Source organism: Coturnix japonica, chromosome Z, assembly GCF_001577835.2.
Source record: "Coturnix japonica isolate 7356 chromosome Z, Coturnix japonica 2.1, whole genome shotgun sequence".
Taxonomy (NCBI): domain Eukaryota; kingdom Metazoa; phylum Chordata; class Aves; order Galliformes; family Phasianidae; genus Coturnix; species Coturnix japonica.
In genome coordinates this window covers 6,882,842-6,909,697 of record NC_029547.1, presented here as the reverse complement: position 1 = coordinate 6,909,697, position 26,856 = coordinate 6,882,842, and the positions used below count along the sequence as shown (strand labels likewise).

General features: G+C 39.0%; 1 protein-coding gene across 3 annotated transcripts in view; it reads left to right on the top strand.

The window, feature by feature from the left end:
* The window catches only part of UBAP2 (ubiquitin associated protein 2), a 90,392-nt gene that overhangs the window by 8,080 nt on the left and 55,456 nt on the right, over positions 1–26,856 (top strand). For all 3 annotated transcript variants that reach the window (XM_015848269.2, XM_015848270.2, XM_015848268.2), the window contains exons 2-6: positions 12,532–12,668; positions 17,515–17,592; positions 19,150–19,260; positions 22,454–22,607; positions 24,109–24,186. In XM_015848269.2, coding sequence (XP_015703755.1) covers positions 12,573–12,668; positions 17,515–17,592; positions 19,150–19,260; positions 22,454–22,607; positions 24,109–24,186 — 517 coding nt within the window. In that variant the 5' untranslated portion in view covers positions 12,532–12,572. The remainder of the gene's footprint in view (positions 1–12,531; positions 12,669–17,514; positions 17,593–19,149; positions 19,261–22,453; positions 22,608–24,108; positions 24,187–26,856) is intronic.

Sequence of the window (26,856 nt, the reverse complement as noted above, 5' to 3'; positions counted from 1 at the left end):
TTAAAGAGAGACTTTTCTTTTAAAAGGAACTCTGAATTTAAGCTTCTAAATCTTCCACAGCAGTTAGATATTTCTTTAGATATTTGGCCAAATAAATACTTGTTTATGGCAAGAGGACTTTAGATTGACAACAGTGTCCTCCTAGCTTTTGAACAGCAACTTGAATTTCACTCATGTTGAAATCTCTTCTGCCAAATGAGTTCCAGATAAACATATATTTATAGTTCCCTCTCAAGTAAAATTACAACCTTCTGTGTATTCACATGAGTGTATATTGTTGATTTCTGGTTCCTCGCATTAATTCTTCTCGTTATGCTGACCTAATTCCATTGCATTCTTCTGGCTCTGTTTTTATTTTATAATTTGATGGGAATTGTAATAATTCAGTTGAACAAAGTTTTTTGTTCTCAAATGTTGTTGCATATTAGAACATTAATTAATATTAATTAATAATACTTATTAATGATGTCAGACTGATATGGAGGGCCTTACTCCTGATGCTCTGTATTCTTTGAATTTTTTGAAGTGGGAATAACTGTTGAGAAGTCAGAATGGTTTAAGGGAAGTTCCCTTATGTCTTTGGCTTTGAGAACAGGATAATCTATTTAAACATGCTTTTTCCTTCCCCTTCCTTTTCCTCTGAAAAAAAAAAAAAGCAAACAAACCCTAAAAAAAACTGTATAGAGCACAATATTTTTCTTGGATGTGTTCACATCTGTTCACGTGGACTTTACTTCCACATATTTATGAAAGTTTCTCCTTAAAATTGCTGTCCGGGGTTCCATGCATTCAGGGGTGTTTAAATGTTTAAATACTGAGAGCTGCTTTATCACATCCCGTGAGTTTTTTACTTTTGATTGTGGGGAGAAATCCTGGTGATGTAGCTGTGATCTTACAGTTACTTTCATGACTGCAGATGTCAAAACCATAGGACTGCATGGCAAGGTACTTTCTGTGTTAACAATACTATAGAAAAGCTAATGCCGTCTGCCCTGCAGCTTTAGGGTACAGCAGAAGGGTTGGCAAGCGTGGTGCTTCAAATTTTAGGTGTGTGAAAATGTAGGGACCGAAACAAGCAGTACCTGTATCTACAAGACTCATTTACATGTAAAGACCTCCCCAGACTCCTGTGGATATCTGTATATCAGTATCTGGAAGGAGACACATTGAGTGTTTTTTAGCCATTTACCTGCTGTTAATTACAGCCTTTGGTGAATGCTGCCCTATTTCCTATGTGCATTCTCTATAAGGAATTTTGCTTTTGTTGGGACAGGAATGTAAAATGACGAGGTGTGATTTTTTTTCTTAATTACAACATTATCTTCACCTTATGCCAGTGTATCAGGTTGTTTTTACCAGTTGTTAAAAGCCAGGTTTTTGGGCAGGATGCTTAACTAAACATGAAAACAACCTTGGTGTGTTAAATTAAAAACACATTTAAATTGTTTTCCATCTAAAGCTTGCTTACATTTACTTTCTTCATTTATTTATGGTGTAATTGTGGCTTTTACAGCAAGTCCCTTCTATGTAACATTCTGTAAATGGCTGAAAGTTGTTATTGTGATTAGGAAGTTCTTAATTAGCCCAGTAATGCAACTTTTAAAGCTTGTAATTTTTATCTTGCTTATCCCTTGCTCATCCCTTGTTTAACTTTCATGTACATACAGTGTTGTTTACTGGGAGAAGATTGATGTTTACAATATATGCACTGAAATGGCTTTAAAGACTATCATTGACAAAGCATTTGTTCAGTGACATTTTTATAGGTGCAGTATAATATCTGAAGCTGATACCTGTATTATTTAGTGCTGTTGCTAGAGTTTTATGCTACAATTAAGAGAATGTGTATTCCACACACAGCCTCAGGATTCATGTGTGTTCAGGCTGAGATGCTGCAATTAATATAAATAAGCTATCTGGATCAGAGACGGAGGGGTGAAGAGTGCAAGGACCTTTTTTGTCACAAGTGATCTTGCAGCAAAGGTTGGTTGGTGGAACAGATAAATGACTGATACCTTAAGAAGTTTTAGAAACTTATTTCCTGCTTAAACCTTTTACTGCTGCATTGCATAGTGAAAAGTTTTCACCTTTGCGGAATTGAGACTGGTAGTTCAGTTTAGCATAATAATAAATGACCTTCCAGAATACAAAGACATTTAAAATGGAACGTAAGTAATAGAAAAAGTAGTGGGTAAACTTACATGGAATCAAAGTTTATAATAGTCTAGTTATTGGAAGGTTGTTTTGGAAGGAAAAAGTCATATTTTGCAAAACAAATCTGTACACATCCTTCAGTTGGATTATAAGCTGCTCTTCCAGAGTAGCTGTAGAGGAGTGTGAGAGCTTCTCATCACTGACAGACAGTGAATGGTGGACAGAACTTGCAGAATAAGGTGGAAGTGGAGGGCTGGAACAGTGAGTGTGGGTTGAAATGAAGGGTGACTGTTTTTTTCTCCCTGCTTGTACTGGAGAGAAAATAAATGAATGTAATAAAACTTAGGTGATTGACATGCTGTCTAAATGGCTCATCTCCTTGGTTATCTTGTTTAAAGGAAGCTCACTAGAGAGAGAATTTGTTTTGATGTTTTAATACTGACCACACAAGAACAAGTCTGGATGACTTGAGTCCCAATTAGGTTTGAATTCTGTCTGGAGGACAGTTTTATTTGCCTGTTCCTCTCTGGTATGTTGGAAGTAGGGAAAGCTGTTAATCCTGCATCCTTCTGTAGTTCAGTATCATTTTGTTTAATGTCATAGGGAACTAGTAAAGCTTGACAGATGTTAATGCTGTTCATCACTGTGGAAGGGGCAATCCGGAATGGGCAGAGAGTTGAAATGGTTCTATGTGATTTTCAGGTCTGTTTCATTTCTGGGGCTGCTCACGTCTGAACATCTGACAGAAGGTTTGAAAAAAGAGCTCTTGATTCTCACTTTTGGGAAACTAAGCTGTACTAAAAGGCTGTGAGTTTTCATCAATATTTTATGCACAGTAAGAGCACAAGATTGTTAATGAAGTGAACCTGTAACACTGCCTTAGAAGCTTGCTTGTTTGGGAACTTTTTATTCAGTGGTATAACTTGCTGGGAAAAAAAAATGGTTTTACTGTGATAGATTCCTCTCTTGAGATGAACCTTGGGGAGTACTGTGGTGTTGAGGTAAACATCAGAAAGATACTATGGAATATAGAAATTTGCTGTCTTGAGCTTTTCACGTATCACAGGTGCAACCTACTGGTTTGCTGTCATATCACTTGTGGATTGTAACTTAACCATTGCTTTTTGTCTTGAGTGTAGTAATGTGATCTGGTGATGGTGTTGCAAGTCTTAATTATCCCCTCCCCTTCCAACCTTTTTTAAATAGTGACACTTTCTACTTTGTTCCTCATTGTCAGTCAGTGGCATTATGAATTAGCTGTGTGCCCGTTTTTGAGGCAATTGAGCATGTTTCTGCAAGTTTGAGGACGTCATAAATGTCTCAGCTCTTACTTGGCTATTTTTACTCCTGTTGCTCGTATCTGTTTCTATTCAGAGAATTCCTTTGGAAGCTGTTTGAGGAGAACATGTTTCAGCAATGCAGGACTGAGCTGGCGGGGGCAGGGACAGCAGGGGTGCACAGTGGGTCGCTGGCAGTGTGAAATCCTACGCAGAGTGCTTTTCCTGCATGCCACCTTCTTTGTAAGGTCCTTTGTCAAAGAAAATTCTTCGCTTTGGATGTTGTCCTGTCTTCAAGCTCACGTTAGCTGTTTCTTTCTGTCATTTGGGGTATCTGGGTTCCAACTTTTATGTTCTTTTTAGGCTTGTTTTAGTGTTTGAACTGGATAACCCCAGTTAGAGGCTGTTCAGATACAGATAGCTGCATCAGAGCAAGTAACTGAAATATGTTTCTGCTTTTCAGTAGCCAAAGCTGACAGTACTAACACACCCCTCTCTCCACCCCAGCAGTTCATCATATTTTGGTAGATTTGGTATCAGTTTTTAACGTAATTAGTTTTCCTAATAAGTTATTTTTGTGTGTGTTTTAACAACTGGTGTTTATTTTTGTGTTACAAGAATTACTCAGATTCTGAGTGTAGCTAACTTTGTTGTAATTGTGGTAATTGGTAGGTCAGCGATGCACTGAATATTTGATTTTGATGGTTGTGCTTTACATCTCAGCAATGTTGACAAATGCAAGCCTGACATGCCCTTGATGTTTGCTTGTAGCTAGTGCTGTATGTGCTGATGTAGCCCACACTTAAACAGTTCTGAAAGTTCCTGCTGACACTGGTACTAGATGTGTGGGTAATGGTGGTTTTGAGATGTCAGTCACAGTATGGGAACACACCACAGTGCAGCTTTAGTGGTTTAAGTCTGTTGTATGTGAGGTGCTTTTGCTACTTAAATACTTTCTTCTGTGTAGTATTGATAATCAGAGTGTGACCTAAGATTGTATGCTCTTCCTCTGTTTTCTTTGAGAATAACACCTAACCCATTTAGTTTTTACTCTGTTTCCTCACCTGTGTGTCTATATATAAAAATATCCTGATGTAGCCCATGCTTAAACTGCTTTTTAGATATATAATATATTCACATGCTCTAAACTGACCCAGGTGTCTAGCTGACCCCCAGGCTCAACTCAAGTGAAAGAGAAAGCTGGGGGAGACTTTGCCATGTAGCTTTTTTGCTGAAAGAACTCCCAAGTCATCTGGCACCGTCCTTCCAAACATGTCTGTCTGGCTTTCCTCCTCCCCTTGGAGGGAATATAGTGAGATAATGAAGTGGCAGAGGAGCAGCCCTTTCAAGGTGGTGCTTTTGATGGGTTAAGGGTGGGTATTAAGTGCATTAGTCCTGTGAAAGCTAAGTTGGTGTGTACAAATTCTTGAATGATTCCTCTTGCTATTAAAATTGCTTTAACTTGTTTGAGTCTAGAATTAGTGCCCAAAACTGAATGCAGAAAGATGCTTCTGCACTTTGGAGTAATAAGTGAATTCTAGATTTACGTATTCTGTGTTGTGTAAACTGTCCTTATGTTGGTTGATTGTATCCGTCTTTCTTGCTTGGATGGAAGAAATTCCAAACATTTGCGAGGTTAGTATTTACAAATTACTGAATGCTAACTGGCATCCGGGTGCCTTGGCATGAAGAATTCTCCCTCATCAAAGATCATCCAAGTCCCTGTTATCTTACTGGTGATCAAAAGAGTGTGTATGCTTTGACATAGTGATGCATTCAAGGTCACTCTGCTCATAGCCCTTTCCTGTGAAGCTTGGTTGTGTGATTTTTTGTTCTGTTTTTTTTTCCCCCATCTGAGGCCTTTTAGTGATTTTTTATTGTTATGTGCAGAGGGCCTGATTAGTATTAAGTATTGCTGTACTGGATCCTGCAAAGACAAAACAAAGTGTTATTTTTGACACATGGCTGCTGAAGTGCAGGTTCCTTCTTTCCTCATGAACATGATCCCTATCCCTTGTGTTAGATACAGCAATTGTATAGCCACATAGTTTTCCATTGGATAAGCTTATTCAAATGACTTGCTGTTTTGTTTTAGGGGGTTTAGTTTGCTCTTGGATCAGCTTACTGAACTGACTCGCTCTGCAGCTGCATGATCATTAGTTGGTCTGAAGTGAAGTAGCTATATTATGTGGTTGGGAGCCCGGGAGCACGGCTGCCATGCTTGGTGGCTGCTGGTACTTGGTATTAAATGCAAGGTGAAACATCATCATAGTGAAATAAATGTTTTGGGTTCTGCCCTCACTACAGATGGAACAGCCAAATCCCCGTCAAGTGAAATTCCACAGGAAAACTAAAACTTTGGAGATTTTGTCCCAAACTGTGCAGCTGTCCCTGGTTTACTTGTGACTTTGTCAAGGTTTATGTTAGTTCTGTCTGCAGAAGGTAATGATTTTCAACCCTGAAAAACCTGCTAGTTCAGTTTTTCCTTTTGTGAAGTACTTGTTAATATATATATATATTTTTTTAAACTGGCTTCCAAGTAAGTATTGCAGGATATCATTCATAGTGCTTGTTGCAGGGGGTGACTGCGCCATAATATTGTTCTGCTATCAGATTCTTTGTTGGAAATAGAAGATGCTGTAGTTCCTTTTTGTTAGATGTTAGAAAACTTTGGAAGGGAAAATGACAAGGAGTTTTACTTACTTTATCGACATGAACTGATCTGATCCTTCTATTCTTTTTTTTTTAATCAGGTTGTTGTTTGTGTGGGTTTTTGTTTGTTTGTGTTTTGTTTTGTATGAGGCAAACCCGGAGAAAAAGATGAAGAGATTTGCAAACACTGTTGGTTCTTCAACACTGAATATAGAACTGATGGAGTAAACTGTGTGTATAATGTTTATTGACTTGGCCAATATTCTAGTTCCATAGGCTAGAAATAGGGGACCTGAGCACCTGGAAATAAAGGTGTTGCTTTCCTTCCATAGGGTAGGTAGTTTCCTTCCATAGGTACTTCCTAGGGAAGTATGTGGGTATGTGTGAGCCTGGGCCAGTGTCAGGAGCCTCTTAGCCACTGTTGTCTTGATATGCTTCCCAGACCAAGGTGGTGATTAAGTTCACAGTTCAGGGTGAGCATGTGGCGTGGTCAGTGATGAAGAGACTGACTCTTTGACTTTTGTGATATTTAGAGAGGGTTAGCTTCAGGAAATCAGTTTCTGTGAAAGAGGATGAGAAATGAAGTCTTTCTATGGAAGATAGCAAGAACTTGCACATGATTTTCCCTTCAGGTGCTAGAATATCAGGAAGGGACCTTTCTTTAAATATTTCTTGACAGAGAACTGTACAACTGTTTCAAAAGTAAACTCGCTGTTGCCCCTTGCTAACAGGATACCCGTAGATGGCTGCTTCTTTAAGAGAGTTCCTATTGTCTGTAAATTGCATTTATATGTGAACTAACACAGGCTTCTTTTCTTTTGAGTCCATGTCAACAACTGTGTTCTGGTCTTCAGTACAGTCTAGTGGGATTGCTTAGAGGGAAATAGCATTCAGTTATTCTTTCTGTGTCTCTTTGTTTCTTAAAGCTTTGTTACAGTTGATGCTAAGTGCAGATAACTAATGCATCTGGCAAATCTTTGCGAACATGGGGTTTATAAATAGTTAGGACAGGCAGCAAGACTTTGTTCTTTTTTTGCTTGTGGAAATCCAGCCAACCTCTATCTAAAATCATGTTCTTCCAGTAGAATGGCAGCAGCAGTTCAGAATAGTGACTTTGTAGGGAATTGATGGCTGAAACATCAGGCAGAATCCTCTGTATCTTTAGGATGCTGTGCTGTTTGGCTGTCCATAATCACTGTTGACATATGTCCTCTGTTGGCAGGGAAGCCAGGCAGTTTTTGCTGGTTTTTGTTCTTCTTCCTGCTTTCTCATTCTGGAGATTACCTTTGCAGTATGAAAAAAGAAAGGATTTTCTGTTGTTTAGTATGACTGTTATGTTACTGATTTGGGAGTACAGGTTATCCCTTCTGGAGTTTCTGTGTAAGTTTGAACATCTGTGAACAACTGATGAGGACAGGGATGAATTTGTTGGATGTAATTGGCAGATTTTTGATGAAAACTGGGATAATCACCAGCATGTAAGAAAATGTAAAGTGCTGTCTATTAAGCAGAAACACTAGGATAATAGCAAAGGTTGATATTATGAGATTAGAAGATTTTCTTAATGGCATTACTTAATCTTCATGGCTGACACCTGCTGTAGTGACAAGCACACACTGTTCATTGCCCCAGCACATCTCTTTCTAGAGGTGCCCTGGATACGTGGCCAGCCTTTTTGAATGTACAGTGTTTTGAAAACTGGTCACTGCTTTCTCATGGAAGGATGCTGTCTGTTATTGTAGCACCTGTTCTTTTTGTTTTTCCCCTTTTGTTTTAATCTCGTGATGAGAAATGATGGATTTCTGTAGCTCTGGGGTGTGTTCTTCCTTAATTACAGGTTTACCAAGTGGATTGCAGAATAGTAGTTTCAAGCAGTTACTTAGTTGGTTATAAGTAAGGTAGTTAAGAGTATACAGTTGCCTCTTCCCTTAGCTTTGTGAATGGAAGAGCTTTAGATGACAGTTGGGAGTGTGTATGTTGGGTTTTGCTGGTACTTGCACTGACTGCTGGACACTCCCAGCACTCTTATTTTCATGGAGCAACATGAGAGCATACAGATAGTACAAGTTTCATCTCCTATGGTGTTCTGCTAGTAGTGGAGATCTACTCCCAGCCATCTTCTTTTCCCTATGCTTTTTCCTCATGCTCTTGTCCCCCTGTTGCCCTAGCAGTAAAATCTGGACTTGTTGCACATGTATGGTAGTCATGCCATCATGAGACAGTATCCTGCAGCCATTTCCCAACCATATTGTTGTAATATATTCTTGATTGAGTAGCTTTGATGTCAGGATAGAAGGACAGCTGTGGTTCTGTGTTGTTCACACAGGTGTCTGCAGTCTTCTTTATCGCACCTCCTTGTCCAGAGTCAAGAGAATGGCTTGTTTGAGGCTGCCTCAGGAAGAGAATTGAAACTGCAAATGATTTATTTATGTTGTGGAAGTGAATGTTTAACTTCAGGAGGGTTTTTGAAAGTCAGGTGGCATTGTGTGGGGTTGGGTCTGTCCCTAAATTTCACCAATAGGTTGTCTGTGTCTTGCAGGGACGGCCACGCTGCCATAATGATTTATATTCAGTGTGTCTTCATTTTTCTGACTTCTGGAGTTTAGATTTCTTGCCCAGGGAGGCTGAACAAAAGATCAAAGAAAGTATTAGGATAAACCTGCTTTTTGTGTTGGCAATGCATTCTGTTACTTCTTGATTTATTTTTATTTTTTTGGTCTTCTTTCTCAAGTGTACTGCAAAAATGCAGCTGTGTTGAATGTGACTCTGGTGTGGAGACTGGTAGGGATGGAGTTCTGTAATCTTAGAAGTGTTTGTTGTAGGGTACCAATATTTAGTAGCTGGTTTTGGACATTAAAATAACCATTACCTTTCTGTTACCAGTCTGGTGCTGACTTCTGCAGTCACATCTCTGCTTTTGGACAAGGCTTGCTGTACAACAAAACATGGATACTTAGGATGATTTTTCTTTTAAATGATTGTTTCTTCCAACTTTTAAGTGTAAAATGTAGTTATTGGCTGAGATTTGAGTATCTTAGTGTGTGAGACATTAAACATAGTTGAAGTGAAGTTCTGGTAAATACTGATTATGGTTTCTGTTTCCCTTTTCATTTGCGTAAAGGCAGTCTTCCTGTGGAGGTAGTGGAATATTACAAACCTTTTATTTTCCAGTGTTATAAACAGATGTATCTTTGTAGTTATGAGACTGTGGTTACTTTACACAACAGTTTTGGGAATTTTAATCTCCTATGCTTTGTTCTTCCTTTCTGGTAGTCTTCTGAAGGTCTGTTTTGTTTCACATATATCTGTTTCTTCCAAATACAGTTGTTTTGGCTGCTTGCTTGAGTTTCAGTGTGTTTACAAGGTCAAGTACTAGCTGGGAATAAGGGACTTTTGCCCTGAGCTGGACCTTGGTGTGGAAACTGAAACATCTGCTTGTCTGAATATTTTTTTTTTTAATCTTTATTGAACAGATTTTTAATTAAGAGTTTGTCTTCCTCTAGTCTCAAATCTTCTTTTCTCATCTGATGTACAGTTCAAATTAAGTACATCAGTTTGTGATATCCACCTTATTGCTATGACAACTGCTTTGCGAGCAAGGAAATGTTCCTGTTCATATCCATCTCATTAATTATATTAATAATATCCCACTTAGTGCTCGACATCCTAGTCACTGTGGTAATTAGCAGGCAGTGGCTATCTGCCTCCTTTCAGCCTGCTGCTTTGGACCTCGCAGCTGTGTCTGGCTGTGAGGTGTGGGATGGTGGGACGTTTCTCCTCGCTGCACTGCCAGCAGTGTGACAGAGCCCTTCAGCTGCTTGGGGGCTTGCTGTGGCTGCTGTCAGCAGTGCTTTTAAGACAACTGATTTGTGACTGAAATAGATTGTAGCATGACCTCGTTGGCTTGATGGGAACTTCAGACTGAGGGTGTGCTTGTGTCTGTGCTTGCCTGAAGCAAGTCCATGCTGCTCCTGGAGAGAGGCTCTCACCTTTGCTGTTTTCTGCTTCAGACCTGTAATCGCATGGTGCTGCTCACAGTGCTGTGTGATCAGCAAGATTAGGATCTTACCTAAAGATCCTGTGATGCCATAAGATTATCTGGCTCCATTCTGACTGGCAGGCTGATCTTGCTACATAGCATCATTCCCCAGGAGTGTTTCAAACGTCATTTGCTTTCCTTTTTCCTTAAAATATCTTTTCCTTGTGAAAAACAATAATAGCTTAAACAGTTGTGATACCGAGGCACCATACCATGTGTTAGGATAGGCAGAAAAGGTTCAATCCTTTCCTGTATCCACATGTTGCCTAGCTCTCACAAGTGTGTGCCATGGTAAGACAGATGTTTTACAGATAGAAACCTTGTCTTAACATGTGTGTACTCCAGTCACATCCAAAGCTTGAATCTCAATACTTTTAAGAACTTTGTTTAGCAAAAGAAGAGAAATAAGCCTGTGAAATATGTGTCAGAATTTTTAGATACCAAAATCTCTGTGAGCACAACTTTAAGTCAGAAATGATGAGCAGATTTAAACCCAGTGGTGTTCCCTTTCCTCAGCAATCTACTGTGTGGATTGTAGGCATAGTTTATTAGCTGCTCTTTCATATGAGTTATTATTCTCTGCCTTATTCTCTCTAGGGCTTTGTATCATTACTTGTAATCACCCTATTGAATTTGTTTTAAAGTATCAGTCAGCTCATCACAAAACAAAGCCAACCCTCAAACAAAACCAAAGGTCATTATTGGCATTATATAAAATGGAGTTAGTCTTAAGGCACTGGATGTTCAGTCACCATAGCTTATGATGGATATTAACACAGTGAAAGTAATGCTTAGTGTTCTGTGCCATTCTGAGTTTAGTACTTAGACTCATTGGACGTTGTGTGGAATGTCTAAAATATCAGTGGACAGCCACTGATTATGACCAGAGAAGGTGGTAAGCATTGAAGTTGTTGTTCAGACTGTCTCCATGGCTACTTCACATTTTGCTTTCCATGGATCATTTTGCAAGTGCTTGAATTACTTCTGACTGTATGTGGCTGTTCGGATGTCAAGGCACAGCGCTCTGAAAGCCCGTTTGTTTATGAGTTTAAAAGACAGTGAAGGTAGATTACCTTAAGAAACTGCAAATCATACTGGCTGTGGTGAATGTATTCATAAAACTGGAGAAACACTGTGTCCCTGTTCTGATCATACTATGTCTGGTTCCTGGTAAAAGCAGGCCTTTTCTTGTTAAATATGTAAGAGTTTGTGGAAATATGTATCAGGCACAGAGCCTGAGATAGCTTTAACAATCACATAAAACAGTTCAGGGTTGAGTTCAATTTTGGCCAACAAAAACATATTTCTAAGTTGAAGATCGTAACAGTGTTAACTGTCTTTGTTATCTAGGTGAGGCTTCTAAGTTCTGTAGATCAGAAACATCTAATTGCATCTTCAGTTTTAGAGTACGCATTGCTTGTAAAGGCTAGTGAGCAGCTGGATATTGAACACATCCTAGTCCACATAATCACAGTTATTTGCTGGGTTTCAATTGTAGTGTTATTTTGTTCTGAATGAGCTCAGCCTTGTGCTGAAGCTACTTGCCCTGTCAGGCTGTGTGCTGAGACACATTCTTGCACCAAGGCAGTAGTGAAAAGTCTTTGCGGCAGCTTTGCTCATCTTCTGCCCAGGTGGCAGCAAGCATATATTATCTTTAGTTCCCTGTATTTGTAGTTTTGGTTCAGAGTGTTGCAGGGACAGAAAACAAGCAAGATGAATTTTCTGAGAGCTGTTTTTAGTTATACCTACCAAAAACCTTTTTCATCAGTCAGTTTTGTGCTAGGTGCTGTACGAACATGGAGAAATAATAACTTTATTGTTTCAAAGATTATTATTCTAATGATCAAATGCATTGAACTAGAAGCTGACTGCCACAGGCTGTTTTTAAAGGCAAGGATCATCATCATTTCTCTTTTGAGAGAGGGATGAGGAGTAGATGCTAGCTGCGACCTCTTTATACATGTAGAAAAGAGATTTAATGATAGGGATCTGTCTGGTTTGTGAAAACGATGATTTAATTAGTGTTCTGAATGGGTATGAGCGTGCTCAAGTTCCAGGCATCAGAACAGGAAAGGAGATATTGCAGAAATTTAGAGTCATGCATGTTGAGATTGTCGATCTCAACAGAGCAACAGATAGAAAAGTCTAGGAGTTGTAGCTGTTGTCTGGATCTGCAGATCTAGACAGATGCCGATCAACTGAAAAACTGAAAACTTTTTATCCCTAGATTTCCCTTTTACTATAAAGACTGTGATAAATCCAGTAGTAGTGTTTCTGAGCTGCTTTCACAGGAATCTTTGTGTAGTGTTCCTGTTAAAGGCAAGTAAAGCCACAGCTACTGCATTGTATGTTACCTGGTTATTGAATCAGTGCCATGTCTTAACTCACACTCTTTTTTTTCTCTTTCAGATTTTCTATTTTGTACATACACTGTTTTGTATATACTGTATATGATGACTTCGGTGGGCAATGAACGTACCCGGGGCACTCGGGACAGAACACAGATTTCAACCACACAGCCAATACAAGTGAAACAAGTAGTACAGGTATGTGCTACTGAGCAATAATCTGTAAGTTGAAAGTATGTAATGGAATGTGCTTCCGAAAATCAGTAAAAACTAAAAAAAATAAATTATAGCCTTATTTTGGAAGAATATTTGATATCTCACTTTAATTGTCTAGTAATTTACCACAGCATTTAATTGTTCCTGTGTTCTTGTCTCTAAATGAGTTTGTGTTTTTCAGCAATGTTTTCATCAGTGAGGAATTCTGTGCTTATGCGTGTGTCAAGATTTTTATCCTTTGACCTCAGCATCTTCAGATTTTAGCTCTTCCATATGCTAGCCTCATGGTGCAACAAGATTCCTGGTTCTTACAGGCACTTGGGTGGGTGGGGAAAACTTTATTAGAGACATGCTGTGTTTGACAGCATGATTCAGCAGATCTGTAAGTCACATAATACTGTATTTCTTATGCAGTGTCTTCACACAAAGTGAAATGGTGAAGATTGTCCACCAGTAGACTGGAAGTATTTAGAGCATATGTGAGATTATCCCATTGTCTTGATTTCCAGCAACCAAGTAGTTAAGTTGTGTGCTTCTCTGGGTTACAGAGAGTGCAGAGTTTCTCTGCTTCTGGCAACTCATTATTCTCCTGTCAGGTATTTCTCCAAAACTGGACTCGGTTCAAGAATTGGCTCAGTTCTTTGCTGGCAAAGAATGCATCAGTCTAGAGGTGCTCCCTTGGGAAGTGGTCTCTTTTATTGTTTTCCAGACTGATCTTTAACATAGAGAGACTTCCTTCCTGTTTTGTACAGTATTAATTGTGTGAGCTCAAGCCCTAGTCTCCTTGCATTGCAGTGTTTTACTTAGTGGTGATTCATGCTAATATGTGGATTATGGAAGTGACTTTCAATAGATGAAGCTGAATTTGTTTTTGATTGATTGTAATTTAGTGTGCAGTGGGGTGGTGAGCAGGTTGACTTCTTAACCAAAGAGAAGCACACGAAATAAATGTGTAGACAGAGACAAGCATCATGGAGGACATGGTTCAGAAGTGTAGGGACGAGATTAGGAAATCCGAGGCGTACCTAGAGCTAGGCTTGGCTGGGAATGTAAGATACAGCAAGATGGGTTTCTCCAGATACCTAAGGTAACAAAGGAAGATAAATCGCCTCTGAGCGAGTTAAGGTCTTGACTCTGACTGACATGGAGAGGGCTGGGATACTCAGCTGTTCGCCTCAGTCTTCACTGTTAGTTGCCCAGTTCCTGAGAGAACTGGCAGGTGAAGTGGTTGAGCTACTACTTGAAAACTTGTGATTGACTGGAAAAAGGGAAACATAACCTCTATTTCTGTAAAGGGTGAAAAGGAAGATCCAGGATACTGCAAGCTAGCCAGCCTCACCTCTGTGCCTGGGAAGAACAATGGAACAGATTCTCCTGGAAGTCATATTAAGGCACATTGAAATCATTGAGGTGACTGTGAATGGTTAGCATGGCCTGACAAATCATACCTAACTAACTTGAGTGGTGGCCAAGGGAAGAGCAATGCTGCATTCAGCTTTGGAATCCCAGCGCAAGAAGGGCATGGAGACCACAGGAGGCTGGAGCACCTCTTCTGTGGAGACAGCCTGAGAGAGCTGGGCTTGTTCAGCCCAGAGCAGAGTAGGCTCTGGGGAGACATTATAGTGGCCTTCCAGTGCCTTGAAGAGTACCGGAAAGCTGGTAGGGACTTCCAGATAAAAAGTTTAGTGATGGAACAAGGAGCAAAAGTTTTGAAGTAAAAAAGGAGAAATTCAGATAAGATGTGGAAGAAATTATTTCCAATGGGTATGGTGAGGCACAGGAACAGTTTGCCCAGACAAGTGGATGCTCTATCCCCAGTGACATTCATGGCTATACTGGACTGGGCCCTGGACAGCACAATCCACTGGAAGGTGTCCTTGCTGATGGCAGGGGATTAGAAGTGAGTGACCTTTAAGGTCCCTTTAATCCAAACCGTTCTGTTATAATATTCTGTGCTGTTATGATTTCTCCTTTATTTTTCTGACATATACAAGACAGGTGTTGAGCAGATGGGAGCAAGTCTAGTAAAGAAGTGGCTGAGAAACCAGAGACGATTAAATTAGTTTAGATGATTAAGAGGTGATCAAGAAGGCTAGGTTTGCTCAGCCTTCAGGAAAGGCAAGGTTTTATTCAGATGTCTAATTTGAGGTTGTAGAAAAGATGAAGTCTGAATCAAGTCTGATGGCTTGAGCTGGAACACTGGGAACTCCAGCTGTTAAAAGAGAGAGGGAGGGAAAAAAGTCAGCCTTCACAGTTAACAGATACTGAGATAAGGGTTGGAGAGGTGGTGAGATCTCTGTCTGGCCCTGGGCAACTTCTCTGATGGGGACCTGCCCTCAGTGGAAGGTTGCACAAGTATTATTGGAGGACCTTTCCAACTGGTATGATTGTTTGCTCGGTTCAGTAGAAATGATGATCATAAAATATACAACAACTAGCTTTACTGCACTGTATGTTGTTATTATTTAGAAATCAGATGAACTTTCCTACTTAGGCAAACCTGAGAGATAACAGAAAGATGCATTGTTTTACTGTTTAATCACTACTGATTATTTTCTCTGAATCTAGAAGAACTTTGCTTACCTAAATGGAAATTTCTTTATTGTTATATCCTATGATCATATTTTAAGAAGTTACGTTTCAGATATTTTCTGTATCATCTGGATAATAAATACAACATTTTATTTATAAGATCTGGACCTACTACTGTCACTTAATTTTGTGCTTTGTACATTTCTGTTTTCTGGGAGTTGTAAGTTGTTGATTCACAATATTGTGTGCTAACGCTGCAAAGATCATGTATCTTGAAAGGCTGAGTAAAGTTTCACACTATTTTATAGGACAATAAAATATTACTTGTAAAGATGGTGTCTTAAAAAATGAAGAACAACAAGTTATTCAGCAAAAAAACAAAACAAAAAAAAATCCCCAAACTTGTGACAATGGTTTGGTGTTTGTGTAATAAAAACATCTTTATTTTTCCTTAGAATCTTGAGCTCTTTATGGAGGTAGTCCACTGGCATAAATATTGGTGGTTTTCCAAGCCCTGTGCTTACACAGGAAAAAATATGATACTGTCACATTTTATATTGTTACTAAATTGGTATATTTTGGTCATCTGATGGGGACTTAAGATCAATTTAATTTTTTTTTTTTTTTTTTTAATGGCTTCCTGTTTTTGGTCAAATATGTGGTCATGTCTATACAGAAATTACATTGTCTGAATTTTTCTGCTTTGGATGCCTGTAAAGGAAATGCCTTGAGTTTAAACATTGTGGTGGGCCCAAGGAAACTGAAATTGGTCAGAGGAAGAAGATGTGTCAACAGGGCATAAGTCCTGAAACTGGTGGACATCTTTTTGTTCTCTGCTGCTCACCTGGCAGACACCAATAAGGGGGTTTTTGCATGGAGCACCCTACTAACTGAGAGGCTTTCATGAAGGTGCGGTGTGCTCTGGGAAATACAAGGCGTGGAGCTGGGAATTCCGCAGTATTCTCTCGTTTGTGTTACCAGTTGATGTATGAAGCTGTCAGCATGATACTTTGGAAATGTGAAATAGCACAGAGTGCTTAACTCTGTTACAAACACTAATTGTCTTGGAACATTGCCTCTCGGCATGGCAAATGTCACTTCCCTCAAGGAACTGAGACAGCTGCAGTAACTTCTCAGCAAATAAGCAGCTGATGGTGTATGGTGGAGTAATTTTTAGACTCTTCTCAGCATTTGTGCTTGGCGACCTTCTCCAGAGCTTGTATTTGTGGTAAACTCCAACAGCGATGCAATTTGAGGCTGATGAGTCAAACTCTTGGGGCTCAGAACTTCATGTTGGTATTCTCTGAAGTGAGTCTTCAAAAGGTGAGGTTCGACCAGCTACTCAGGGTGAATCCTTTTGTTCAAGAATTTCAGTGGATGAACTGGTCCCTTTCTTAATGAAGAATTATTTTGCAGCACCTCTAATTGCTTTTTGGGTACTAGTTCTCTTCAATATCAGCCTTCCATAGCATGTTTTTTCCGGTAGAGAGAAATCAAATTAGGTCCAGGATCATGCAGCATACAGTTATCTTTGGTATTTTCAGGGGAATGCAGTTCAAGTGGATTGCAAATGCCATGCTATGAAGAGTAGCCCTGTGTGAGGAGACATTAACGGTGTTGAGTAGTTTTGTCTGTGGGGCATCCATCGCATAGTAGGATTTATGGTGCTTTACTGCATCTGTTTCAGTCTGACAACTTCTGGAGAAGTTGTGAGTGTACTTATGTGGTCCAGAAATGCTTCAGAGGCACCAAATATTTCATAAGTAGTAAGATCCTTTAGCATTTTCCAGAGGCCAGAACTAGTGCAGCTGTCCACAGGCAGAATCTGGATGTGCAACCCTGCTGTTTAAGTATTTATAAGTCTACAGAGTCAGATTTGGAGTGTCAAGGGAAGGTGATGGGAGCAGGAATCATTAAAGAATAGGTTAATTTAGGAAAATACCATTACTGCTTTTTAATGATAAAAACGACTCTGGAGTGATACTATATAAAACTAAAAGTAATAATATGAAAACAAACTTGTGTAATAAATTCTATTACATAATTATCTGTGTGGTGACTTTTAGCTTTGGCATGGACATCAGAACCGCATGTTGAAATTGCTTCTGTTCTAATAAACTTTTTAACTGTAAAATGGACATAGAGAAGAAAATATTTATCACTTCTCTGTAGCTCTTTTGTATTTGCTGCATATATTCTTTCTGAGAGTCTGTAGAGAAAAATAGTTACTCTAGGAGATACTTTTAAAGAACATTGTTACAGTCTGTGAACTTTATTGGGTGTTTGCGTTTTTCAGGCAACAGCAGAACAGATTCGCCTTGCTCAGATGATCTACGATAAGAATGATGCTGATTTTGAAGATAAAGTGAAACAAGTATGTTTCTTATGGTACAGAGTTTTTATGCCCTGCAAATAAGGTGTTCCTAGGATGGTTTACATTTTGGAGCTAGGGTGGCCAATTATTATTTAGATGAAGCCATTTTCAGACTGATAAACATTTAATTAGCAATAGGTGCTCTTATTGCACTGTAAAATTCTGCTTGTAAGACACTATGTAGAAGCGTAATGCTGACTGTATAGTTATACTGGTGCATTTCCCTTTGTAAACAAGGCTTTTAGCCAAAACCCATCTGTGCTGATGTTTCTTCCAAACTCTGTCTCTGCTATGGTCCTGGTGCTTAGCTGTCTCAGAGTTAATGAGTGCGTTCAGTTTGTCTGCATGTACATGCACGTGGGAAAAACGGGTCACCAATGTAAGCTGAGTTTGCTAAATTACCATCTGTTTTTCAGGAGAAGCGAAAATCTAATATTAGCAAAAGGTGAACTGAAGTGGTGTGGGTTTTTTTTTTTCTTTTAAAACCTGACCTCCTGGATTTGTGTGTTCATTAAAGGGAAATATCACACTCTTTCCTCTGTCATGTTGAACATTGAGTTTATGCTTTCAGACTTCAGTTGCACAGCTATAGCTGAGTACTGAGGACTCAGCTACACCTGTTTGGCTCAGTGCACTGGTTATTTTACCTTTGTGAGCACATCACAGATCATGTAGGAATGTAGGAGCACACCTAGAATAAGAGCTGTTGTAAACTCATTGCTGCAGCAGCTGGAGCATGCTTCTTATTTATTTTTTTTCTTTCTGAAGCCTCCTATGAGGCACTGTTAACTGCTTTTTGTTTTTCTTTTCTATAAAGTTGTTCTATGCCAGGAGTGAAGTCCTGTAGATCCTAAGGCCTAAGGACCCTGAAATAGTGCCTGTAGCTCTGCTGATCAGAAGGCTAAGAATTAAATTCTTTGTAGGAGTTCTAGAAAATCTTTATTTGTCCATGTTTATTTCTATCATGTGTTGCTGTTTTTTTGTTTTTGTTTTTCTTGGTGGGTAGAACATACTGGACACCCCATGACAGATCTTGTTTATATCTGTCCCATACTACTCAGGGTGCATACAGCAGGTCCACAAGGCATTATTCAGTACCAGCTCTTCTTCAGCAGACATCACTTAGCCTATTTGCATGGTCATGCTAACATAGATCAAAGGAGCTGATCTAGTTGAGTAAGTTAACTTTTCTGGATGTTTTTCCAGATGGATCTGAATTCCTCCATGCTTTACTTGATGGCTGTGCTTACACAGTGGGATCAAGTGGTGAGGGTGTTTTTACACCCATAAAGTGTTGTCTTGGGGATAACAGCACGTGTTGAAGGCATGAAGTATAAAAGAAAAAAAAAAAAGTGTAGCCATGCTTACTTGATTGTTATTTATACCTGTCTCTTATCTAAGTTTTAAGCAGGTGTATACAAGGTAGATACCTTTATCTAGGATTTTAAATTGCTCTGACACAGTAGCTGCACACTTGTTTGGAATCTGTGGTGGTACTAACTCTTAACTAGATAATGGTAATTTGAATATTTTAACATGTGTGACTTTTACTGCCAGCTTATGGAAGTGACGGGGAAAAACCAGGATGAGTGCATAGTGGCACTACATGATTGTAATGGGGATGTGAACAGAGCAATCAACATACTGCTGGAAGGAAGTTCAGACACGGTAAGGTTTTACTTCAGTATTCAACTAATCTTTTTGCTTGTTGTACCTTACTACTTTGAGATAGTGATTGGGAAAGTCCTATTTAGAAGCTTTAAATTTGTATACCTCCACTGAAGTTCCTCTGAAAGAAATGAAGAGAACCAAAGCAGCTTTTGCCTTGTGCACACCTTAGAGTAGAGTCATGGATTTTCTGTGTTTGTCCTCCAGTCTTCCATCTTTTATTTAGGTGTATCTGTTTTCTTTGGAACGTGTTTTTGCTTTATGCTGAGGTCAGCATAAAGCCTCCACAGGTCTGAAGCACCTCCACAGTCGTGAGTCATGAGGTTTAGGTAGTAATGTGTTTGCCACAATCTCTTCAAATCTCAAAGGATAGGGATGTACTTGCAGACATGTAATTCTTGTTGGAATGTAATGAGAGTTTTGAGGTCTGTATCTGAAAGATGAGTAGAAAGCTAATAATAGCAAGAGAGGATACAGCAAGTAATTCTTTTGTTACTCTGTTGCTCATTTGTCTGATATCATTGAGTAACAGAAAGAGGAATCTAAGCTATGTGTGGCAACAACATCACTTACTGGTGCATGGCAACAGGGGGTTTTCACAGACATGCTTTAAGTTTTTGCTGGAGGGGCTTCTTACGGTTTATCTGAAATGGAATCCAGTTTACTATCTCTTATAAATCAGGAAAGAAATCTGAACTTCCTTTCGTAGTGTTGAATGTTGACTACTTCCTGTGATTTATCAGGGTATGCTTATTGTTAGTGAGGAAGCTTTACTTTGTGCTCTACAGATCTAAGTCATATAACATTCTAACCAAGGGGACTTTCTATTCTATCCTTTTTCTTTCGTAAGAGTTGAAGTCAGGTAATGCACAGCAGTTTGTAATGCTGAGTATGTGAGTAAGCTTATACTAGAAGAGACCAACTCACCTTGATTATACCAAGCTTCATAACATGCTGTCTTTTGTCTCCTCTTGTATTTGTAATATTCCAGTTGAAAAAGAGTTTTTTAATTGGGGGAAAAAAAAAAGCTTTTTTACCCTAGCAAATTGTTATAAGTGATGGTGATAAGTTATAAACTTTATGAATTCATTTATCAATAGGATACAATACCTTCACTTGTGGACAGAGTCCCTCTGAAGACATTGCTCTCCATAGAAGAAATGCAACTCACAAAGAAATACAGAGAACTTAAAGGGCTCAGTGAGGAAGGGTGACAGGATATTAATTATCAAGCTCTGCATCAGTGTGTGAAGTCATTTATTATTCTTTGTGTAATTATGGACCCACAGCTTGAAATGGTTTGTTGCAGGGCCATTGTATTACAGAACAGTTATAGCATAATATAAGGTTGGGAGCAGAGGTGCTACTTGTCCTGAGTACTGATTGCCAAATCTGTTTTGAACTTTGCTTTAGTGGACAATAATATTTTTACCTCATTTAATAGATATACCTATACGGTTTGAGGAATTAGAAGAGCATGGAGTGGTGGGCAGTGTCTATTTATAAATTCTTTGGTACACTGCCAGATCTTGTGATTGCCTGAAATCCTCATTTGTGGGAAAGCGTGGAAATGTGATGCTTCCATTGTTGTCCTTTTACTGATATTTTTCAGGTTATACAAAGCTTTTTTAATAGAGTGTCCACTTTTACATATGGTTTGCAGAATCTTTCAGTTTGGGAAATTTCTTAAAATGATTAAAAGCCTGGTGCTGCATGAAATAATAGTGCATTCTGAACTATCTAGGTTTGGTTCTTCAGATGCCAGTTTTATTAAAAGTTTAATTTTCTTTTGAAAGATCTCTAGTACTTCTGCTGTGACTTAGCCTGTGTAACTGCATTACACACTACGACAGGTGAAATCACATGCATAGAGAATTGCAGGGGTTGGAAGATCAAGTTCATGCCCCATGCAAAAGCAGGCTCACTACAGTGGTTCCATAGGTAGATGTCCAGATGGGTCTTGTGTATTACCATAGAAGAAGGCGCTGCAACCTCTCTGGACAGCTTGTTCCAATGCTCCATCACCCTTACAGTAAAGAAGTTACTCTGGGTGCTTGTACAGAACATTATGTTTAAATTTTAGGCCACTGGTCTTTATCCTGTCACCAGGCACCACAGACAAGAGCCTGGCCTCATACAGTAATTACTGGAGGAGGCTGAGTTTTCTGTCTCACAGATAAGTGTTGCTCAAATCAACTGTTTTGTGATTCTAATCTGCAAGCAGCTGTGCTTCACCCTTGGTTTATGACAGTGTAGTTCTCAATACTGGATATTAAATTGAGTAGTGATTTCAGCCTTCTTTCTCACATTTCTTCAAAAAATAATTGTGACTGTTCTAATGCTTACTGTCTACGACAGGGCTTTGGAACATTTGAGAACTGTTTTGCTACCTGCTTGCTCAGTAACACTAGTTTTCTTAATTCTAGGCAAGCTGGATTAGCTGGTCATTACTTACTTTGTGAAGGCTTCTAGTTGTTGAATTGAGAAGAAATAAGACTACCAAAATCAGTGGTTGGTGTGAGATCATGGTCTTTACCTTAGTGCTTCATAGCTAATGGCAGCTTAACTACATAAGCAGATTTCCTGTATGAAAGCTGTATCTAGACAATAGGTTCTTAGAGAGAGAAACGTTGCAAGTATTTGCCATCTTTACTGTTTGCAGATCATTCCTTTCTTTTTTACTCTGCTCTGTAGACTAACCATGCAATTGCACAACGCACAAATTATTGTTTTTAGCAAGTATTTCGGTCGCTTTATTTTCAACTCATACACATATTCATGTGGAACTTGTATTATCACTGAATTTATGTCAAGGGTGGATTTTTATATTAAAACCGAGGTCTGATGTCTTGGAGCTTAGTCTTTTTTCGTGTCTAGACACAGTATTTCTTGGCTTCTGCTCTCTGTGATGAGCTGTGGCTGTGAGAGCGGGTAGTTTGGTTATTTGTGGCCACCCGTGTTTTCTCAAGTTCTTAGCCTGCATTTAAATTTTAATACTCGTTTCTTTCTCATATCTTTGCAAAAATAGAGCTAGATTTTTCCCGTTACACCAGTGTAGTTCTTGGTATGTATTACTGACTACTATTATAGAAATACCTGCTTTTTTCCTTTGAAGTGAACAGGTGTGGGTTGATATTATAGAGAGCTTTCTTCCTTTTTGACTTCTGTATCTAATTCTATTCTATCTGAATAGACATCTTGGGAGACTGTAGGGGGAAAGAAGAAAAGCCTTGGAAAGGAAAGTTCAGAAAACAAAGAGAACAGAGAAAAACGAGGAGACAGAGAAGTGAGTCGTGGACGGGGAAGTTCCAACAGACGGGGAAGAGGAGGCAGCCGTGGACGAGAGTGTACGTATAGGGGTTCATTTTAAAAGCCTCAGATGTTTTTCCTGCAGCTGAAACTGGTTGAAAGTGAATGTTTAATGGAACAAAGTCTGTCAGAGCTGAAGCTCAGTACTGAAATGATTATACCTTGTTTATTTGACAGGTATACTTGATTTATCTACTTGATTTTTGGGATGGCCTTTACTTTTGTTTGTCTGAGACAGCTCAGTTTAATTTAAATGGGTTGTTTTTGGTTAATCAGTCTTTTACAACTTGCTGTCCTTTATGTAAGGTTTAGAACTGAGTCTTTGTATCACTGCCTGAAAGCAAATATGTGTCACTGCACAGCTGATAGTTTTTTGTTTCTTCTAATGGAAAAAAAAAAGTGTAGCTTGGCTCCATCTCCTTTTATTAGTGAGAGAACCTGGAGATGTTCTCATGTTCTCATAAAGGGAGTAAAAAAGCTGGGAACAATATTAATCTCTGGCATATACTGCTCATGTAACCCAGCTGCAGGTGAGTTTCTACAACAGAGGAGGTACTTTGTGAACAGAAACATTTAAATTGCTCATTTATACAGATACAACAGTATGTTGTGCAAAAGAGAACTGATGTTTTCCAAATTAGGTAGAATCTCATTAAATCACCACTGAGTATACAGATTGTCTTTTTTTTCTTTAAGTTTTTATCAGAAATTATCTAAGGTACCAGTATCTCCTATGATATCCATAAACATTTATCCTAACACTAATAAATGAGTAGAAAATGGAGGGGATAAAAAAGAACACAACCAGAAGAACCACAGCTTTTCCTTTAGAAGCAGGACAAATATTTACAGCTTGAGCTAAAATTCTGTAACTCATAGCTGTAATATATTCAGTTACTGTGCCAGTCAGTGGAGGCATTGTGAGTCTTTGTAGAAGAATGAAAATGCGGAGAGGCGTTTCTTGGCAAGGCCATATGCTGCTTGTTTGAAATGTGAACTAAGGATGATTACCAAATCTTAATATTTTCCTCTTTCCTTTATGTACATTCTTTAATGGTTATGATGGTGCTACCTGGATATGTTGTGTAGTACAAAATTCTCAGCAGTGCTCTAAGTAGTCAGTCACTTTCCAGCCTCGTCTCTAAGGGAGTCAGAAGATGTGGCACAGGACAGAAGGACAGGAGAAGAGTTGGTGTTACTGGTTATCTCACTCTTCTGCTGTTGCCAACCAGCATGTTATCAGGAAAGTCAAGCACGAGGCAGGGTAATTTCTTGCCTCTTTAGATAGTTGAGACCAGGGTTTAAAAATCAAGTGCTATGTCTGCTGGAAGACATAACCCTCTTAAAAGATATTTTGCTTCCTGCTGTCCAGTTTAAAGTAAACAACTTGCCTGTGTCTGGGGCTGCAAAAACAAGAGGATGACTGAGATATCTTGACTTTTAGTGCTCTCAAAGACTTATTTGGTTCAACTTAAGCAGATGACTGTGTTGTCTTGTGTGAGTCTCTAAAGTTTCTCTTAAGCTGTCTTCTCTCCCCAGTCAGAACTGAAGAAAATGGAGTGGACAACAATCAAGGAGAAAGGCCTTCAGATCGTGGCAAACGTGGCCGTGGGAGAGGTGAGATTGGTGGCATTGGTGTGGGAGTGATTTCATCTCCTGAAATGAAACTCCCTCATGTGTTGGATTAAAAGCTTATTTTTAAGCATCTGTTGGTTATCCTTTGAATCCATGAGCACCTCAGACACCTTAAGTTTAGATACTCTCCCTCTGCAACCATTGTTTGACATCCCTAACCACAATGAGACCATTATTTGGTCTCATAATGGCTTAAGAGAATCAGCACATCACATTCATGGCATTTTTTTGTGTAATAGACCTGTGTCTTCTGGCTATGGAGACCTCATCTCCAAATTTACTTGTGACAGCCTCCTGCCTGTGGTAGTGTAATGGACTCCTCAAGATGTACCTTGGCAGCAGGAGAGTGCGGGATTCCTTTTGTAGAACCCTTGTGGAGGGATTTGACATGTTCTTGTGCCATTTTGTTGTAGTGGATCCTGTTGTTAGGTTTGCCTTCTGTTTTTGGTACCCAGTTGGAGAGCACTAGTGGCCTTAAGGGTTTTTTGTTTAGAAAAAGAATTGGCATGAGTGTATTGATGAACAGAGCTAGGGAAGGACTTGGTCCTGTGGACTCATAGGTACAACTGTAATTGTAGTCTCTAGAAGAGATAGAAATGATGGTGGCCTTTGTTTGATGTGGAAACAAGATATATAGTTGGTTTAGATTTTCATTTGAGCTAGTGGGAAGAAACATTTTTCTTAGCGCAAAAGGAATGGGAACTGCACAGCTTGTGTGGGGAAAATGGGTATTAAAGAAGTGAAACTGGTTAAGTGCACAGGAGAGCTAATAGCTTAATAAGTAATGTCTGACTTATAGGGGAAAAAAGAGTTTCTACCTACAAAAGACTTTTATTTGGAATATCCAGTAACAAGGCATTCATTGACTGGAACATCAAACCTCATTGTCTCCAAATCTGTATACTCCAAATCTTCCATACTGAAGGAATGGAAAAGTGGAAAGATGTGCAGCTTCATGAGGGTTGTGAGAATTACTCTGTTGTGCACGTCAATGAGGTGCTGAGAAATGACATGTTCACAGAGTAGCTTTGCAGAGGAGGTTGTGGTATAATGCACTGTTCACAGACGGAATTTAAGTGCTTTAGTTTTTATTGTAAAGTAATTATTTATGCGTATTGTAAATACAAAGGTAGGACTTTTTGTGTGTGAAATTTTGAGGTTAATTTCAAGTTCAGTCTGTATTTTTATGGCCACATGTATTTTTGTAGCCACATGAACAATACATTGCATTTGTTGTCAGCACAAACCCTCCAGGTGAATATTGTGTTTCAAGCTAAGGCTTTTAGTCATCAGTGTCAAACTGATATACCTGACTGAAGAAATGGGAAGAACTTTATTCAGTTTCTGTTACTGGGTTAGTGTATACAGCATTTCTGTACCTCTACATTAATGTGAGTGAAGTGCCTTGATGAAGTCTTTTCAACTGTGATAAACCCTTTGAATGGCTTTCCTGATCATTATGTTACAAGTATGTGTATTATACAGTAGAAATAGCGAGTTTTATTTTTATAACGTGAGCCCTCAAAATCCGCAGGAGATTATTTAAAGCTGTATAATTTACTTTTCAGTATTTCAGGGATGTGTGACTTCCTTTCAGTATGAGTAGGTTTTATTTTAAATAAAAGCTTCTTGCCATTTTTTTTCACTAGCCTTCACTGTTAGACAAAATAGGGAAATATAGGGGTGAAGTACTTCAGTTAAAAGTAAATAGATGGTTGGTAATCACCACAGGTCCCTTTTTTTAGAAGTGTTTCATTTGGTGTGTAGGAGTGTAGGCATCATATAAAAGTAGGGGTCAGCTAATATCTGAGCAACGCACTCTTCCTCTATTTTAAGCTACTGTCTCAGGCTGGAATTATCTGACTGGCTGCTTTCTATGGGGAAAATTGCTGGCCCACTGTATTACTGCTTCATTGTAGAAGAATCTAGTGTTAAGAAAGGACACTCTGAGAACAGAAGAAATTGAATTAACTCAGTGGCGATAGCACACTGTTCACTTGGGGAAGAAAACACCAATCATGATACTGAGAAATTTTACCTTAGTGCTATAGGCATTAACTTCCTTACACAGTAGATTTTCCGTTAATGACTGTGTGACATTCCTTGCAACTTTATGGGATGGTAGGTATACAGTGTACAAACAGTGCTGGTTGCTGGCATGCACGAGATCAGGGATTTCAAGTAGGTAAGTGTTAACTGACCACGGAAGAGAAAGCAAAAGTGCTCCACAGGAGGTGTTTTGTGACACATCCCAGCTGGGACCGCTCTGCTTCTCAGCTGCTAATCTTTGCTTGCTAAGCAGATTGTAAACCTTGATTTGGAAAAGAGTCAAGGAACTCATGTTTTTAAGGTGGCCTTCCCATCTGTATTTCTTTTCAGAACTGAATTTCTTGAATCAATGTAATTTAGGTGTTAAAAAAACAACACTATAATAGTAGTAACAATTGTATTTCTCTGTTGGCGTAAAGACTTGTAACTGTCTGGAATAGGATCTCCTGAAGGAACTGGGAAGAGAGGAGATTGCAACTTTAGGCCTGTTTACATATTTGTGTTTTATTCAGCTGTAGTGCTGTATATAAACTGACAGATTTTATAGGCACAGTATTTATTTTTCAGATTGGTGTTTTGTGCTGTTCTTACGTCTTTGGTTTT